At 44.8% G+C, this 18,751-nt stretch overlaps 2 protein-coding genes and 1 long non-coding RNA gene across 15 annotated transcripts; all 3 read right to left on the minus strand.

Moving 5' to 3' along the window:
* Positions 1–333: 333 nt before the first annotated feature.
* On the minus strand, positions 334–9,176 carry LOC120658101. 13 transcript variants are annotated; one of them, XM_039936319.1, is made up of 9 exons: positions 8,737–9,113; positions 8,429–8,632; positions 7,903–7,997; positions 6,990–7,787; positions 6,037–6,603; positions 4,706–5,932; positions 4,494–4,612; positions 2,470–4,408; positions 343–2,264 (listed from the first exon to the last, which is right to left on the minus strand). In XM_039936319.1, exons 5-6 carry the CDS (start codon positions 6,590–6,592, stop codon positions 4,725–4,727), a joined length of 1,764 nt encoding a protein of 587 aa, XP_039792253.1. In that variant the 5' UTR covers positions 6,593–6,603; positions 6,990–7,787; positions 7,903–7,997; positions 8,429–8,632; positions 8,737–9,113; the 3' UTR covers positions 343–2,264; positions 2,470–4,408; positions 4,494–4,612; positions 4,706–4,724. The 13 variants fall into 13 exon arrangements, with proteins under 13 accessions (XP_039792251.1, XP_039792245.1, XP_039792250.1 ...); XM_039936318.1 differs by having other exon boundaries at positions 7,903–8,055; XM_039936321.1 differs by lacking the exon at positions 6,990–7,787.
* Positions 9,177–10,962: 1,786 nt separating this feature from the next.
* LOC120658103 (zinc finger BED domain-containing protein RICESLEEPER 2-like) lies at positions 10,963–14,336 on the minus strand. The gene is made up of 4 exons (XM_039936322.1): positions 14,245–14,336; positions 13,807–13,870; positions 13,258–13,410; positions 10,963–12,917 (listed from the first exon to the last, which is right to left on the minus strand). The coding sequence occupies exon 4, from the start codon at positions 12,915–12,917 to the stop codon at positions 10,995–10,997; it is 1,923 nt and encodes a 640-aa protein (XP_039792256.1). The 5' UTR covers positions 13,258–13,410; positions 13,807–13,870; positions 14,245–14,336; the 3' UTR covers positions 10,963–10,994.
* A 1,232-nt stretch (positions 14,337–15,568) lies between these two features.
* On the minus strand, positions 15,569–17,169 carry LOC120658104. Its single transcript, XR_005668515.1, has 2 exons — positions 16,758–17,169; positions 15,569–16,653 (listed from the first exon to the last, which is right to left on the minus strand). It is a non-coding gene; the product is annotated as an uncharacterized LOC120658104 (long non-coding RNA).
* Positions 17,170–18,751: the final 1,582 nt, after the last annotated feature.

Consider the following 18,751-nt stretch of genomic DNA (forward strand, 5'->3'; position numbering starts at 1 on the left):
TCGATCTACTTACATGGAGTTCAACAAAATTAGATTTTCCCTTTTATAATTTTTTTTGTGATTTATTATGATTTTTCAAAAATTTAGTCAAAATAAAAAAATAAAAGAAAAATAGAAAAACCGGTGCCACCTCACCCTCAAACCGCTCAAGGAGGTTATGTGAACGGTTTTGTGAGTCTGAGGAGGCTGGATAGACGATTTTGTAGTCCAGGAAGAAAAAAAAACAGATTAGGGTCAAAATTGAGGGAGGCAAAAAGGACTTTTTCCTTAACTAGGATCATGCCCGTGCGTTGCTACGGGCAGAAAAAATTATAGTACAACACAAAAGTCATAGGGATATCATGTCACGAACATAATAAAAATAATAAATCCATGTACAAACCTCTTCATCAATTAAAATTAGGCGCAAATATGTGGCACCAAAATTACTAAGTATGCTACCTTTCCAGAACACCACACAACCCACATCCCAGCGAGATAACAAGTGTGCCCTTTCAATTTGATGGAACATTACCGACCTGCAACGGATGGTGACATAAGAAGAAATGAAAACATGAAGCAGATATTAACAAATTGCATAGACGAAATTAATCATTAATTTTGTTGTTATCTGGCTCTGGCTCGTGCCATACTGTCTGAGTGGAAGGAGCGTACACCCTTTTTCTCAACAGATTTTGGTATGAAGATCCCATGGCTGGCGACAAATATAAGATCAAGATGAACAGAGACAACAACACATCTGACAGTGGTTCTGCAAATTAAGATGCTCCTGAAATAGGCAGGGCGCCTCACCTTGAGGTTTATGAGCTATTTGCGGCGCGATTACTACCTGACAGAGTGGTGATGCGATTACCCTACCCCTGCCCTGATCTTGATCCTCTAAGGCGCCGGGATTGCCTACACGATGAGCATGGTCGGCATTTTCTACTGCGGCAGACTCGTTGCAACACTCGTCTCTGATCTCATACAATACACGCGCGTAAGGGGAGGCGGGACTTGTGCTTATATATCAAGGGCTCTGCCGCCGGCATGTGCATCGCGACGAAACGACAGGGACGAAATTGGCGCGCTTAAAAATTTCGTAGGCAAAAGATAAGGTTGATATCCCGCGTTTAGTTTCGGAGGGCAACTCCGTGAAGGACTTGGCGCCCAAACCACCAAACATCTGGCCGTGGTGGGCTTAAAGTCCAGTGGGCCAAGAACAGCAAAGGCATGCGCACAGCCAATAAATCCAGTTGTAGCTACAGCCCATAATAAACAACTGGTTCGGGTGTTAGATAAGAAGCAACATTTAACTATATCATTTTAATTAGCAAGTAGACAACAATGGTTATGATTTCAGAAAACGTGTACTGTCTAGATCACTTGTGCCAGTCAGATTTTAATAAAATTTGGGCTTTAATATATGCAAAAAATTATCACAAGTCTCTTGACCATTGTAGTTTCTATTTCAAACAACAAGATACAAAGAATCTGAGCGCAAAAGGTATGCACATGTTCTATTGTTCCTAGGCATTAATGCTGAAACAATCTATTTCATTGCGTATTATCCTTCCTTTGGTAGCTACCTGCTTTTAGACTACTTCCTCATATTAAATTACATTCTATTGGCTGAGATTAAAGAAATCAATGAGAAGAAAAGGAAGGGGGATGCTGCGTTACTTGCAGTTGCAGCTGGCAACAGGCAGCCTATAGTTCCCAATGTGTCATATGAATATGTAGATTCAGACATTCATGAAGATCTTTACCAGATCATCAAATACTCTTGTAGAGAACTCTGCAGTTCTTCAGATCAAGTTGACAAAGTGATGAGAATCTGGACAACATCGAGGTCATGGCACTGAACATGCTTGGTCAGCGCATTACCCCATGAGCCCTTCAAATAAAAAGAGATCAAACTATGATAGAAAGAAGGTTCAAAGGACACATACTAACCTCATGTTCACCAAAAAAATTGATATTCTGTAATCCAACAAGCCTACTAATGATTAATCATTGGCTTTTGCTTTCCTTCCCCTGTTACCTAAATTTTTCTCCACCACCACAATCAGTAAACCATGAAAGTATCTGCTGCAGTAATGCCAAATCCTAAACTATGGCTAGAAGGAAGTGAAATTAACTATTCCCAAATAAGATAACAATACTAACTGAGCAGCTTGGTTATTGTCTTCAGTGATTTCCCCTTTCTAATTTTTGAGTTGTGAGCTTTTCCTTGAAACCTATGCAGTCCCCTTCCTAATTCTGACCCTTTGTCCCCTAAAAATCTGTGTGGTAAAAAATAATTAAATTCAAGGTGGGAATCAGAAAGAACAAAATAAAATTGTTGGTACTTTGTTTTCTCTTCAACAACACCCATAGCACCAACAATCAGGGTGTTAGTTTGTCTATCATCTATATCAGTAAAAAGGTAATAGCAAATTTTTGGAAAAACAAACAATAGTGTTTGATTCAAGTAGACTTGGTAATTACCTGGAATAGGATCATAAGGAAATTCAGCCCTTGTTTCCTAAAATCATCAGTGTGTTTTCCCCTTCATTCGCTGGAGTCGTCAGCCATTAGCTTGTCTCCTGAAATATTTGCAGTCCCCTTCCTAATTATTGAGTTCTCACCATTTGTCCCCTAAAAATCCATGAGGTACAAAGATATAATTAAACTCAGAGTGGGAATCACGTAGAACAAAACAGGAACATTGTGATTGACGACATGAAATCTTATAGTGAAATCAGATCAACAAAAGGCTGAAAAATTCAGCATCAGGTCTGAAAAAAATGATCTGTATTCCTTTTTTATTCAATGGCATTCATTTTTTTAAAAACCAGAGAGATCAAACAGCCTGCACTCGTTGATACAAACCAGAGAGATCAAATGGTATCGAATTACCTTTCTTTGCAGTTTGTGCTTTCAAATGGTAACCATTCAGCTTTGTTTTGAGTTTCAACCAAACACTGATCCCACATATCTTTGTCATCAGAAACCAAAACCAGTTACACCGAGATGGAAGTAGTAAAAGCTTGCCAGCAACCAATATTATGGTTCGACAGTTCAAGTGTAAAGAAAAAGGAAGTCCACAAAGATAAGCTATGAGTAACCTCCCTAGCAAACATTCAGATTATTATGTTTATCAAAAAGCAACATATACAGGGGTGTAAGATCTTTGATCCTCTGGGGCTCATAGCGTCTCCTGATCCAGAGATCCCTGTGATACAAACTTCCAGCATATGATACCCCTATTTGATGGTGAAAACGTGCTGCTATGCAAATAATTTGTATGTAGTCACCAGACATAGTCGAAGCAATTCTTGAATATATACAGACAATAGTGTAATGGATTTTTTCTAAAACAATAGTACTGCCATCAGAGTAATGTCTCTAGCTAACAGTAAACCAGACTACCAGAGCGAATTCAGACATGCAACATTTTTCAGAGTCTGAACTGATTGCAAAATCCAAGAAAATGGTTGTGATCGAAGAACACCATGAAGAAAACCTTTAGCTTGGACAAAGTTCAGCTAGGCGCTAGGCGCTCTCTAGGCGATGACCCCTAGCCTAGCGCCTAGGCTAGCCTAGGCCAGCCTAGGCGTTTCTAGGCGTTTTGCCATTTTACTAAATAACATATATATATATATATATTATATACAGCAGAAAATGCTGAATAAATAAGTTATATAGAAGCATATACTGCTGAATGTATATAGAAGAGAGAGTAGTAGACATACCTGGGTGGCTTAAATAGGAAGTTGATACTTATCTGAATACCAGCCATCTCCCATCCATTCCAGGAACACACCAAAGGAGAGTAGCAGCAGCTAGTAATTGCAAATTTGAATCACAGACAAGTGGACAAGAAAGCATTACAAGTGCACAACACAATGCATAAATAAAGGTCTTGTTCAGACACCGCATAGTTCTCACAAAAGGAAAAAAACAGTCACACACACCAGCAGTTCACAAGTTCAAGACAGAGACACACATACTGACATACCAATATACCATTTCATCTTCCATTCTTCCTTCTTCAATAAGGTTCCAAATAGTCATCCTCATCTTCATCAAACTCTTCTTTCTCAGATTCAAACTCTTCTCCTTCATAAATCTCTCTCACTCTAGCACTCCTACGCAGCTGAAGTTGTTCTTCTGCTCCCACTGCATCTCCAAGAACAGACCAAGGAATCCCAGTACCTTCCATCTCTTCTTCCTCCTCCTCATCTCTATAGACAACTACTGCACATTCATCTCCATTCTCTTGCAGAAAGCCTTGAACTTCAGTTGTATCATTAGACAAGAGGACATCACTGATCTTCTTTGACTTGATTTTTTCTCTCTTATTAAGCAGCTTGGAGTTGAATTGAATGTAGACTAACTTGTTAAGACGTGTTGTAGTAAGCCTATTTCTCTTCTTAGTGTGTATCTATAAAAATAAGAACATGTTTAGGTCTGCAATTTAATTGAAATTTGAAAATCTCCTGAAATGCTGACAGCAGATATCTACTTACTCCTTCAAACCCGCTCCAATTTCTTTCACAACCAGAGGCACTTGATGTCAAAGAGAGGATCCTTGTTGCCATCTTCTGTAAGGCTGGTACTTCAGTTCCATATAGCCGCCACCATGATGCTAAAATGAATGAAATCCACTTTTAGTTAGTATTTGTAACAAATATATTGTGGGCTGCACACAACAGTCAATAATAATAACAAGTACCTCTACCTGGGTTGTAATCAAAATTTTAGAAAGTCCTTGCAAGCTTCTTGCTAAATGGTCTTTCCCTGTTCTGAAACTTTATCAGATCAACATGAGCAGCCTGATCTTGCTTATCCTCATCATGATAATAATAGGTCTCCACACAACTAATAAATCCTTCTGTTATTGAGGGCTCATCAAAGATTGCTGGACTAGCATAACTGTAGTGTGGATTCAGCAAATAAGCTGTCAAATGCAATGGAGAATCAAATCTTCCCTTCATCTTCTTGTCAATAACAGCAATGACCTCCTTGTACCGAGACTCATTATTGCCCAAGGTCTCCTTGATCTCTCTATTTGCCTTTAGTAGTTCTCCATAAACGAAACCCATGGATGGCTTGACATCACCATCAACCAAGCGGAGAACCTTGAACAATGGCTCAAAAACACTCACTGTTAGCTTCACATCCTTCCAGAAGGTTGGATTCAATATAATTGCTGTGGCATCTTTTCCTTTCTTCGATTTCACATCCCTCAATGAGTCCCACCTACTATGAACCACCATCTTCCTTAGCTGGTCCTTCTTCTCTAGTATGCTATTCAAAGTGAGAAAGGTTGAAGCAAACCTAGTCACTCCTGGCCTTACTATTTCTTTCCCCTCTGCGAATTGCCTCATGCAATCCAATGTCCTAGTGTGCCCATAGACAAATATGGTGAATGCCTTTGCTTGCTCAATCACCTTCTTGAACCGAGCAAGATTGCCAATTCCTTGGAGCATCAGATTAATTGTGTGAGTTGCACATGAGGTCCAAAAAATATTTGGTCTCTTCTCAAGCAGTAGCTTCTTTGCTCCCATGTTGTTAGAGGCATTATCTGTCACTACTTGCACAACATTTTCTGGACCAAAGTCTTCAATTGCTTTGTCCACTAGTTCAAAGATGACCTCACTTGTGTGTGACACATCTGACATCTCTTTGGAGCTGATAAAGCTTGTTCCATCAGCACAATTGGTGCACAGATTCATTATGCTTCTCCGCTTCCTATCTATCCAAGCATCAGTCATAATAGAGCACTCATTCTTCATCTTCTCGGCATCACGTTCTTGCAGCAAGCTCTTGGTTCTTGCATATTCTTCTTCTAGCAATTTCTCTCTTAGAGAATCCTGAGTAGGTGGTTCAAGTCCAGGTCCAAACTGGCCAATTGCTTCACACATCTGCTTGAATTCATCATTGTCACATGCATTGAATGAAATTGCTGCCAAAATACAGAATAATTAGTGTTCTGAAATGTTTCACACATTCTGAAATGACAGAACAATACAGAACATTACAGTACAGAATAACGGAATAGTGAATTACCATGAGTATAGACCCATCTTGCAATATATTTGTGCACCTCATGTGTTCTTTCTTTCCACAATTCCTTGTTAAGCCTCTGTTGCTGCAAAGATTCACTTCTGCTTGCTTTAGGATCTATAGCCTTTGTCCATTTGTCCATAGGCCCTAATTTGTGAGGCTCTGAACTACCAACACAGGTGACTTCCTCTGACTCTTCTCCAACCCGAGATACATTCACTTCCTCTCTAAGATCAAGCTCACGAACCACCTTGTCTGCCCTCTTCCTTTTTGCACCATCTAGTGATTTCTGGCACTTCTCTTTAGCTTCATCTGTGCTCTTTGGGCATTTTGTTGCATTCTTCCCATCATGGGCAACATGCTGCTTCAAGCGATATATCCCTCCTTGCATCACCTTGTTACAGAACTTGCACTTCACCTTGTCCTTGTTGTTAGGATCAACAAGAATCCCATATTGCCATCCCACATCATCTGAATTCCTTTTCAGGAGATGAGCTCCTTCAGTCTCAGTTGCAGGTGCATGTGCACCAGCTGCTGCATCACTTTCTGTTGTCGACATCCTAAATCAAGCTGACATTGCAATCACATTTAGAATTACATTTACAAACTCCTAGAACAGTAAAGCAAGATGATTTAGGGAATAATCTGATCTAATGGTCAAACTTGACAGTGCACTGTGATACAAAAACAAAAAGAATCAGTTCAGTACAAGCTGAACTAAATCAGCATGCCTGAACTCATGAATCATCATGACTTCCAGTAAATCAGCATGCTACATGCCTCAACTAAATCAGCTGAACTGCAATTTCAACTTAAATCACACACACAGTAATACCATTCAGATTCAGTCACACAGTGATTCAGATTCAGTCACAGTCATCAATATACAAAAGCAGAGGAGGGGAGCACAGCAATAGGGGAGGGGAGCAGAGCAACCGATGGGGGAGGGGACTCACCTTGCCACTTGGGGCTACCACTGGGGGAGGAGGGAGGGGAGCAGGAGCAGCCGTCGGGGAGGGGTGCGAGAGGCGTGGAGGAGCTCCAGGCGGCGGCGGGAGGGATGCACCGGCGGTGAGGCGGGGAGGAGCTCCTGGCGGAGGATGAGGAAGGCGTGGACGAGCTCGACCGGTGGTGACGACGACCTTCGAGCTTCGAGGCAGGTGAGCAGCTGTCCGAGCCCGCGGCTTCCTTTCCGCGCACGCGCGACCTCCTCCCCGTCTTATTTTTCCCGCGCGGGGGTTCTTTTCCCGCGCTCGAAGGTGTCTGCGCGCGCGCCCACCGCGGGAGCGGAAACTTTCGCGCGACTGGCCACGACGACCGCCTCTGCGCTCGCCTAGGGCGCCTCCGCGCGCCGAATCGCCGCCTGGAGTCGCCTAGGCGCCGCGCTCGCCTAGACCTCCGCCTTCCCCCTAAGCCAGGCGGACAGGCATCGACTAGCGCCTAGTCGCGCCTAGGCGCGCCTAAGGCGTCGCCTAGCGGAACTTTGAGCTTGGATATTTGACTGATATGATAAGAGTAATTTTCTCTAACTACCACAACCTGAACAATTTCAGATATAGCTAAATTTCATATTGGCACATTGCAATACATCAATACTGCTAAGATCAGAGTAAGCTTATCGGAACCTGAACATGTCCAGAATAGATAGATTATCAAAAACCTGAACATGTTCAGAATAGTAAGATTGTCAGAAATTGCAATCAGTCCAAACTACTGGGTGCCAAGATCCAAATAAATGCATCTGTCATCCAACACTACAAAACAAGTATAGATTCTCCATGAACAAGCTTTCTAGAACAGAAATCGCATCACAGAACCCGGATCAGGATAAGAACGAAAAATCCAGAGCAGACGAAAGAATCAGGGCACCTTTCCAAAGGCGATGACGACCGGGTTCTCCAAGATCTTTTGGGAGGCGGGGCGGACGAAGATCTGGGCCACAACCACCGGATCTGATGCTGATGCTGCAGAGAAACCAACCAACCCGAATTGGCCTCCCGCGACCAAATCATCCTAAGCCAACTGTAAATCAAGTTAGCGAGGGGGAGGGCGCTGGCGTGGCACGGCTGGCTGGAGCGACGTGGCGGGCGGCGGGCGCGGGCTCGAGACGGACACTGGGGGTGTCCCATCGCTGGACGACCAGGCCGAGAGGGTAGGGGAGGGGCCATCGTGAGGGGAACCAGCAGTCTTGCGGGAGTGACTGGGGCGGTGCCGCGGTTTCGGGTCGATGGCGAAGCGGCGTCCGGTGTGGAGGCTTCAGGCTTGGTGCGGAGGTGTACCACGCGCGGCGGGGGCTCGATGGGATGGTGCGACCGCGGCGGCGCGGTGGGGAGGCGAGCGGCTCGAGGGTCGGGGCGGAGCGAGGGGGAGGGCGAGAGGTTGGAGACGGACATACCTTTAACTGCGGCACGCGGATGGCGACGGTGACGCCGGCGGACTCCGTCCTCGCCGCCTGCCCGCCCGTAGGCCGGGGAGGAGGGGGAGGATCTGCATGTAGGGCGACCAAAATCTGAGGGTGCAGATGGCATAGAGGCAGGCCGATGGAGCGAGGACGCCGGCTCGATCCGCCCGAGGCTCGCGCCCGCACGCCTGTTCATCCCTGCAGACCACGACATCAATGGCTTCGAACGGGGATGACGAAGATGGGCCTGCGGCGACCGCGGTGAAGTAGGGGGGAGGGGGGGGGGGGGGGGGCGAGGGTACGGCGCGTAGACGGCAGGGCAGCGGCGAGGTGGGCTGTTAATCTCACGCGGAGATCCGGCGACCCGCGCGCGTCGGGGAGGCAGAGTTGGGCGCTGCGGCGAGCGGCGGCGCTGGGCGAGGGCGAGGGCACGATCGGCGAGCGGAGATCCGGTGGCGCGGCAGAGGAGGGGGTCGCGGGTTGGCAGGGTCGCGATCTCGCAGCGCGGCGGAGGGTGTCGCAAGGGCGAGGGCGTGCGGGTGGGTCGGGGGAGGCCCTGAGAGCGGCTCCGATCGATCGCCGAGTGATCTGCGACCGCCCGAGGCTGAACGAAACGGGGGAGACGACGGACGCACCAGGCGGACGTACGACGGACGCCGGCGTCCCTCTTACACAATTTTTAGGAGTAGAGATACTATATAAACATCTATAAGCCCCTGAAAACCATTTCCCCTCTGTGGTCCGCCCCGCCAGCCTACTCGATCCAGCTCCTAATCGCGCGCAAGTGGAATCCAAGCTATCGCAGAAGGGCGCTGTCGCTCCTGTTCATCTTCTCCGATGAGGTTAGTGGTGGCCGGAGCTAGGAGAGAGGGAGGGGGTGGTCGGGGAGGGGTGGTAGTAGGCCTGCTAATGGGGATGTACCCGCCCCTTCCCCGCCCCTACCCGTAGCATTTTAATTAATTTTTGTCAACCCGCCCCCACCCAAATGTTTAATTAATCAACCCACCCCAATCCACCCCACCAATGGTGGGTTATGCATGGGTTGCTGCGCACGATAGGAAGCGCTGTAGCATTACAGAATGTGTGCTATACTCCTCTTTGTACAAACGGGCATCACTGGCATAATGTAATATGCAACTACTATACAATTATTGTACAACACCGTCAGATCATATCGGAACATTCTGTTAGAGTGATTGCAGAACTCGTTGCTGTCGCAAATTCTTAACACTGAAGAACACGACCAGGAGCATTCAGTAGTGGCACCTCGCTGTCAGCCAGTCAGGCGATTGTCTGCTTTCTCTTTCGAGACCCTCTCTTCCTGTATTTCTTCCGGTTCGTCATCACTTCGCTTGCCTGCTTGCTCCTTCCTATAGGCAATCAACTTCTTCAGCCTCACGATTTCTTTTGGGGCAACATGCTTGCTTGTATCATTAACAATGCAACGAACCCGTGAAGCATACCTATAAGGGTTTCAATGGACATGTGAATAGCTGCACAAAGAATTCACCATACCACAAAAATGATTATAATGAAACAAATTTTCAAAAATTGAAGATCCATATCAATGAAAACAAAATTAACCTAGCCATCATACCCGTTTGATAAGAACATCTGAAATGATCATACTCATGGGAAACACTAAGATATCAAAACTAAATTGATGGTGAGCCGACTACAGCAACAAACAACAAACCAGAACAGTAGCCAAACATACACTCAATGAGCAAGGAGTAAGTGGGGAATGGAAGTACATACCAGATTTTTTCACCCTCTCAGAACCAGCAAGGTCCACAAAACTTATAGCTGCCCAAACAGAGGAACACTGTTAATGCTTCACTTTAATATGAAACAAACTCTGAAATTAATTATGGCAGACCAAGGACTGTTTAGAATGCAATAGTTTCACAGGAAACTGTTTAGTTAAAAATCCAAGCAGAATTACAGAATGCATTACAATGTGATCAGAATTACAGCAGAACCTTGAGTTAAAAAGTTGAAAGCTAATGAAAGTAACAAAGATCAGAATTACAGTAGAATTACAAGGTGCAGGAATTATCAAGGTCATTACCACCTATAATGAAAGTAACAAAGCATTCAAAGTTGAAAGCCTGACCAAAGTGCTGGGAGGCATCATCAGAACCTACTGCTGAAAGCATTGGCTTGTATTTCTTTTTAGATAATATGAGGTGTGTGGTCTACCCTATGCACACTTGCTTGTTCTGTATTTTCAATTACATGCTAGTTTAAATGATGTTGCTTTTGTAGGCCAAATAAAGATCTGGATCGACTAGTGCAGTATGTCACTGATCATAGCATAATTCTCAAATATGTTTTTGGCTTTGACAAGCTGCTGATCTTCCCTTCTGTTCTCCTACCAGAGCAAATATTGCAAAAGAGCATATACAGTCACATGAAATATTTAGAGATGATTCAAATATTGCAAAAGATTCAAAGATGACTAGATAAATTTTACATCTATTTGGAAATCTTAACTGAAAAGGACTAAGAGCAGGGATAAAAAGTCTGACCGTGCAAAGGATAAGCTTCTCAGAATTCCCTAACTCACTTCATTGGTGGGATATGTGTACAACCAATCTTTGCAACAGACCAAAGCTTGAAGAGTTTCTGATTTCATTGAGCTTCGATTGTCACTAAGAATCCGACCGCTCAAGCTGAATGCAGATTCAGACGAAACAGTGCTGAGTGGAATTGCTAAAAAATCACGTGCCATTGCTGACAGCACAGGATACTTGTTGGAGTTTGTTTTCCACCAAGTCAAAATTTCAAATCTTTCATCTGGTCTCACTGGTGGCTCTTCTAGATATGCATCAAGTTCTGCTTTTTCAATCCTAGTCCCTCTCCTCCGATTCCTGTATTCAGCAAATTCTTGTTCCAGTCTTCTTTTTCCAAGCACTAGCACTGGAGAACGGTTCACCATGTTTGTGGACTGTGCAGTTTGTGACACCACATTTGTTTCATTTCTTCTTATAACCTCTTCATACTTCCTAAAATACTTGTGAAGCCACTCTTTAACCATATTTGTGCTAATTTCAATGTCAATAAAGTTGCTGCACACTTTCTCATAGAAGAAGTCAAGGAGGTCAAGTTTCTTTCTTGGATCAAGTATGCTGCAAATAGGAAGGAGCATATTGTAATTTCCATTCCAATACTTATCAAATTTCTTATCCATTGCATTTGCCAAATCAGTGATAAACTGATCCTTGTGCCATTCTGGACTTCTCAGAGTTTGATGGATGCAAAGCACATTATCCAGGAACATGTGGGATGTTGGATATCTATCAGCTGAGAACGCCCTGGTAGTTTCTTCATAAACTCCAAGGAATTCACCAATGGACTCAACTATACTAAACTCAGATTCGGTTGGAAATGGTTGCTGGTTTGCTGTGGCATATCGCTTCAAGACGGTCTTGTACTTTGCTGCCTCCATAATCATGGCATATGTTGAGTTCCAACGATTTGGAACATCAAGGACTAAACCAGCCTTTGCAGCAAGACCTTCTCTTTGAGCTATCTCATTGAAATTTTGGATACGCGCTGGTGATGAGTTAATGTTCCTAATCAGGTCTCTTATCAATTCTATCACAGCACTAGCAACATTCATACCGTCTTGCACAAGAATGTTGAGTATATGAGCACAACATCTAACAAGAAGATGCTCACCACCAAATAACATGTCTTGCTTTCCGCTTTCTTGTAGAAGATCGCAAGCTGTCTTGTTGTTTGCTGCATTGTCCAGTGTTATTGTGAACATCTTCTCTTTGATTCCATAGTCTGTCAGAATAGTTGTAATGGCTTCCTCAATAGCAACACCTGTATGTGGATACTTCACATCCTTAAATGCAATTATCTTTTTCTTCAAAACAAAATCAGGGCCAATATAGTGGGCTGTAACACAAAGATATCCCAACTTTTGGTTTGATGTCCAAAGATCCGAAGTGAAGTATATGCGAGAGCTAAGACTCTGAAGTTCACTTCGTAATTCTATCTTTGCTCTCTCAAACTTAGCAACACAATCATTACGAATCGTTTGTCTCCCTATGCCGCTAAAAGTGGGTTGCAGTGACTCCATCCAAGGCTCAAAACCTTCATCATCAAACTTGTTGAATGCTACATCAGCTCTAACAATCCATGCAATCATCAGGTCGCGACTTCTCTGCTTATTAAAGGTGAATGGACCATCTGGCTTTTTCTTCATTGTAGCGACAAATCTGTTCCTATCATCACTAGGGACTTTGGGGCAGTACTCTGCAATGTGAGTTCTAAGGCTGTTTGTACCAGATTTCCTGTTTGCAATCAACTTTGTTCCACAGTACTTGCAAATTGCTTTTAGTGCACCATCTATCCTGACCAATTCCGGCTCATAATACTCCCAGATTGGTGCCCTTCTATTTGGTGTTTGTGACGAACTATTATCAGTGCTCTCACTTGTGCCAGAGGCCTCTAACTGAAGAGAAGACATCTATTTTGAAAAGGCATATTTTTAGAAGTTAAACATGCATGGGTTATCTTGTTGTAGAGCTCTTAAACTCTAAAGGAAACCTTTCAGTACTATAGCAGTCTAGTACTAGCAGCAATATCAGCAGTGCCAAGTGCAGCAATATCAGCAGCTATACACAGCAATATACATGAAATGCAGCAATATCAGCAGCTATTTGAACAGCTTAAACTTGCAACAGCTGAGAGTATACTCTATCTGCCAATCATAGTTCTACTAGATTCATAGGTGCATGCAGTAGCTTAGATCGAAACATGTAAAATTCATATATAAGATGGGGAGAAATACTTAAAGTTGGGATTACCTCGAGATGTTTCTCTGTGACTCTGTGATCTGTTGGTGCAGATGAATCCGGGTCAGCGGCGGCTTGGCCGTCGGCGCGGTCGGCGGCGGCTTGGCCGTCGGCGCGGTCGGCGGCAGCTTGGCGTACCCTTGGTTGTATTGATTTAAAACAGAACTGTAACAAAATAAAAGGAATGTTGTTCAAATATAGGTTCAGAGATACTGCTTGTATAGAAAAGATAAGCTACATTGGCCGGGCGAACAACTTCCCAGCAAAAATGCAAGTATTAGGTTTCTTATGCGGTTCCCAGCAAAATGCAACTACATGAAGTAATAGAACAACCTATCTCTGCTGCTTCAGCAGTAATAGAAAATGCATTGTTCAAAATTACATGCAGGCATAATATCTTCAGTGTTTTCTTATCTCTATTTTTGAAGCATATGTTCAGTGTTCTATTCAGAAAAAGTTAAATGAATCAAATGGACTGTAGATGGATTTATATTGTGGGAGCATTTGATAAGCTGTTCTCGAAGAAAGATACTACAATTTGCCAGGTTGAGAAGACACTACCTGACCCAGAGCTTGCAGGCTTAGAGCTGCTGGTTGAGTCTTTAGCTTCCAGAATATTGTGAGCCTAAGTAGTAATAGTAATTAGTACTGGCGCACTGCTTGATTTTAGATGGGTACCAAACTGCACCATCTAATGTTTGCAGAGCTGTATGCTATTCTTTTTGGACTAACATGCTTCCAGTTATACAACTAATTGCCAGGTCATTCAATTAGTCTCACAGCTAGCAGCAAGCAAATGTGGTTGACTTATGATTACTCCATGGCAAGCACTACCTCCGTTCTTACAGTATTTATGAATGAAATAATTCTGACCTCTTGCCCCCACTTTTAAGTTGGATCTTAATACTAGAGAGCAAGCAACAAGCATGCATCTCCTATCTGCATGTCGAAGGAGGATGCAGAGAGAGAGCAAGGCAAGAAGCAGTGGACTGGACTCACCCGGCCTTGCAGTGGAGGAGACCTTGTTGACGTAGGAGTAGGAGCTGCCCCCTAAGCAGTTCCCCATGGGAAAAACTCCTTATCCCTTCCGATCTCTATCACCACCTTCACCTCCTCTTTCTTCCCCAGGCGATCCGCTGGTCGTCTCTCTCTGGCCGGCCCGGCTAAGAGCAGCAGCAGCAGCGAAACAGGGAGAGACAGAGCACGCCGAGCGGCCGAGAAAGAAGACGGTGGCCAGCCTCTCAGTTCCCCAGATCCGGTGGCAGCCTGGAAGAAGGCGAAGCCGGCGGCCACAGATCCGGCGATCCCGTCGTGCCTACAGCACCTCCCCCACAGATCTTGGCATCTTGCAAGAAGAGGAGGAAGGGAGCCAGTGAGCCGTTGAGGAAGAGGAAGGGGTGATGCGGAGGAGATGGAGATGCAAGGTGGAAGAGGAGTACCTCGATCTGTGGACGTCGGAGGAGGAGAGGTGCGGCGGCGACGGTGGCCGGTAGCGGCGACGGCGACGGCGGCGGTGTCGCCTTCTTGCGGGAGCAGGACCGTACCCACCCCGCCCCAACCCGCAAATGAAGCCCACCCTGCCCCAACCCGTTAGTCTATAAACCCGTTACTACCCTACAAACGGATCCCCATTCAAAAACCCGCCCCAAAATCCGCATCTGAGCCCGCCCCGCTAGCAGGCCTAAGTGGTAGGTGGGCAGAGCGGCCGCCGGTGAGGTCGCCGGCAGCCGGGGTGGTGGAGGGAGGCGGCGGAGCTTTAGGGTGCGGGTTGCTGGGGTCCGGGGCGGCTCCATGGCCTCCGGCTATAGAAGAGGAGGGGGGCGGGAGCGCCGCTGGTCAGGCGGGGCCGGATAACCGGTGGCCGGCGGCTGGCGGCGGGGGCGAGAGAAGGTGGCGGCGGTGGTGGACCGACGGCGCGGCAGCAAGATTGGTTAGTGTGGTGGTGGTGGAGGGCGGTGGCAGAGGTGGCGGAGTCTGCCAGAGCCGTGGGAGGCAGTCGACGGCGGGGGCGCTCCGCCGCAGAGAGCGATGAATAGACTCCCCCCTAATCATCCCCTCCTGACGCCATGATGCGTGCTCAGACGACGCTATCCGAGTTGGCCGACGCCCTCCGCTATGGTGTCACGGAGTCTTCCCCATCACCAGCACACCATGTTCGACAAAAGCTTCAATCTTTATAGTATAGATAACATATTTGTAACAACTTTTATTTTTTCAAGTCTATAGGGCAGGATTACCATAAAAATAGAATACCTTGGATGCCGACGGTTGAATCTCAACTGAAAATAAAACCCGTATTAAATCCATGGTAGCATTTAAGTAGACTCTAAAAAACCATTGTTCAAATTAGTGTAAAAATACTGAAACTAAGCTAAATTGCTATCTAGAAATTTTTATATACACTCACAAATCAGCAAATAAGAAAAAAAAACCGTCCTACTACATTAGCACTCCAATTCTGCTAAAGCTCCCATGCTACTTTGGTCGCAACTGGCTGCACAACCATCTTCCCTCCTTCACATCCCTGCCATCGTCCCCACATCTATCCTAGTATGAGGTTTCAGATTTCTTCATATACGATGTATGCATAATACATTTATTCACATAATGCTATCAATATTCTTTCGTAAATGATTTGCAACTGGTCCTTTTTCTTTCTTCTTCAACAACTTATTGCTGAATATATCTGAACACCATCACACCGAAAACAGCTCACAAGTACCAACGCTAGCACAAAGCACAAGTCAGAAAGTTATTGAGATCTATACCTACAAAACATAAGGCATTAAGCCAAGATATTGCAAGCTGTACCTAATTGCAGTATGAAATTGATCGCAGATGTCCTATTAACTCTAATACAAAGCGCAAATATACCAAAAATTCCTTCTTTTATTGAAAAACGTGGTCAGACACAGTCTCAAAAAAAAAGCAATTGATAGCTATATTAGTCTATTGCAAGACCTTAGCAAACATTATAGCAACGGTTTATACCAACACCTTATTTCTGAAAAAAAAATCAGAATACAAAACAGATAACCAGCTCACATGCTTGAAAATTTTCATATCAATACATGTATATCTAACTGTTTTGATTGTTTTAAGAATAATCACAAATTGGGTATCTCTTTTTCTAGGTTCTAAATCCATGGTTCCATACTAAGGGGAGAGATTTAAAGAACACAGAAAAAGAAATATCGATAATACATGGTATGAACTTTTTGCATCTATGTACAATAGTTGCATTGCATTTGCTTTTAAAAAAATGCAGTCATCTCTGGATCCTTAGTTTCGTTCACATGAATTAATTATATACCTTTGTACAATAAAATAGGATAGCATATACTCACCTCTCACACAGATGATCAAAGGAGTTGACCCCTGAGCTCATGATGTCTAGTATGCAATCCCCTGCACTTGAGAGAGAATCAAAGATAGCTGAATATCAAATCTGCATGCATATGCATATGTATCCTAATTCACTCACAGTTGAAAAGCACAAATAAAGGCCTCACCATCATTCGAGGTGATCATGCTGGTATAGTCGTATAGAGGATAAGGGGACGATGGAAACAGAGCATACTTTGTCGTAAGCATACTAAACTTGGTGCTTTCAGCCATAGGAATGCAAGGTGATTCAAGTGTTAGTTTAGCTGCACATCATTCAGACTAAGCAATCTCAGTATCCTTTGTACTCAACAAGATGGGCATTCAATTATCAAGAATATATGATAGAAGTCATTAAAAAACAAGTAAATTATGCTAGAATGTTCATACATTCCAATGCATGTAGTACATTAAAAATATGGAAGGCACAACTGTGCTAGAATATGAAAGATCCCAAACCTTGAATAAACTAAAAAGGCCATGCTCACAGCATTAGGAACCCATCTTGAATACAAACTCAAGAACCTCACCATCGGTCAAGGAGAGTGTAACACCCAGGTATTAATCCTCGGTAATTAGGACAATTAAAGTGATTAGTTTTAAACTCACACGGTAAAGCATAAACCAAAACATTTCCTGTCAGCCTGGCCCGGACCGGTCTGACCGGTATGGGCGACCGGTCTAACCCGAGTTGGTGGTTTTTGGGACCCCACGTCATTTAAACCTCACTCTCTCTCTCTCTATCTCTCTCTCTCTCTCTCTATCTCTCTCTCTCTCCCCCAACCGCTCTCTCCCCTCACCAGAGCCGGCTCAAGCCCGAGCTCTCTCTCCCTCTCCTCTCATTTCTTCCCCCAAACCCTAGGACCCAAATCCATTCATCCTCCATTGATCCAAGGCCCAAGGAAGCTTCATTTGGGTGGAGAATCATCCTTTCCGCGTGCTCCATCCCGGGGTGCCTTGGTTTCAAGCTCTTGAGGCAAGGACCCAAGGTAATAGCTTGTGGTTTGAATTGATCTCTTGCTCTAGGGGGATTTAGGTAGTTTCCTTGGTCATGAACCTTTGCTTGCACCTTAGGCTAGAGCCTAGATGGAATTTGTGAAGTGGAATCGAAGTTTCGTGGGGAAGAGACTCATTCAAGGTATTCTAGCTAGGGATGGATTGATCTTCTTTTCTAGATGGTTTTAGGTGGATTTCCCCTGGTCAAACACCCCTAGGTGAACCCATGAACTAGTTCCTAGTCAGGTTTTAGAGTTGGTGGGCGATTTTCGCCGCGCCAAGGGTTCTGGTTCCTGGCTGGGTAGGACCGGTCTGACCGGTCGGAGGGACCGGTCTGACCAGTAGCTTGCTGCGAGAGTAAGACCGGTCTGACCGGTGTTAGAGACTGGTCTGACCGGTATAGCTGGGCTGAGTAGGAGTAATAGGTGGTTGTCGATACAAATAGTTGGAAATCTAATTGGGTATCGATTACTTGTAATTTTTATAAATCATGCATGCATTCTCATGTCATATGCATATGCACACGTGTAGCAGCCGCGGCGGAGGAGGTCGTATATGAGGTGGTTGCGGAGCCACCGAAGCCGCAGGGGCAAGCCCCGCAGGAGGAGGTTCGCGGGGAGTCGGCCCAAGGCCCGGCTAACCCCAGTGTGGTGCAGCAGACGCAAGGCAAGCCCCGGTGCATGTCCTATTATTTTAAATTATGATTCACTATGCTTATGTTTTATCTATTACTTGCGCATTACGTATTAGGAGTTGATTGGAACCCTAGCTGCATGATCCCTAGGTTTCCTTGAGTTTTACTAGCATGTATAGGTCGATAGCGGTGCCCGGCTAAATAAGTCCGGTAGAAGACGGGTGACTTCATGTCACTCACGAGACACAGGAAACTTTAGAAGCCGAGTAATTTCCGGTTACTCGCGAGATACATTATTATCTTTATATACTTCAGTATTTGAGAATTGGTTTGAAATGGATATGGAAATGTGAGACCGGGCGGGGATGATGATATTAGGTTTGGCAGCAGGACAGGGTTCCTGGGTGCCTTAGCCCCGCCCGTGTCGATTAAGGTCCGGTCGTTGTGGCAGTGCAGATCGGGGATTGAATTTGTACTAACCGCATGCCGGGA

This window comes from Panicum virgatum, chromosome 2N, assembly GCF_016808335.1.
Source record: "Panicum virgatum strain AP13 chromosome 2N, P.virgatum_v5, whole genome shotgun sequence".
In the NCBI taxonomy this organism is placed as follows: Eukaryota; Viridiplantae; Streptophyta; class Magnoliopsida; order Poales; family Poaceae; genus Panicum; species Panicum virgatum.

Excerpts from the sequence above, each read along its gene's own strand:
- LOC120658101 (XM_039936317.1), bottom strand. The coding sequence starts at position 6,592 with ATGTCGACAACAGAAAGTGATGCAGCAGCTGGTGCACATGCACCTGCA. Across the intron at positions 5,933-6,036 it reads AAGATGGGTCTATACTCATG|CAATTTCATTCAATGCATGT; the intron begins GTAATTCACTAT and ends GTATTTTGGCAG.
- LOC120658103 (XM_039936322.1), bottom strand. The coding sequence starts at position 12,917 with ATGTCTTCTCTTCAGTTAGAGGCCTCTGGCACAAGTGAGAGCACTGAT.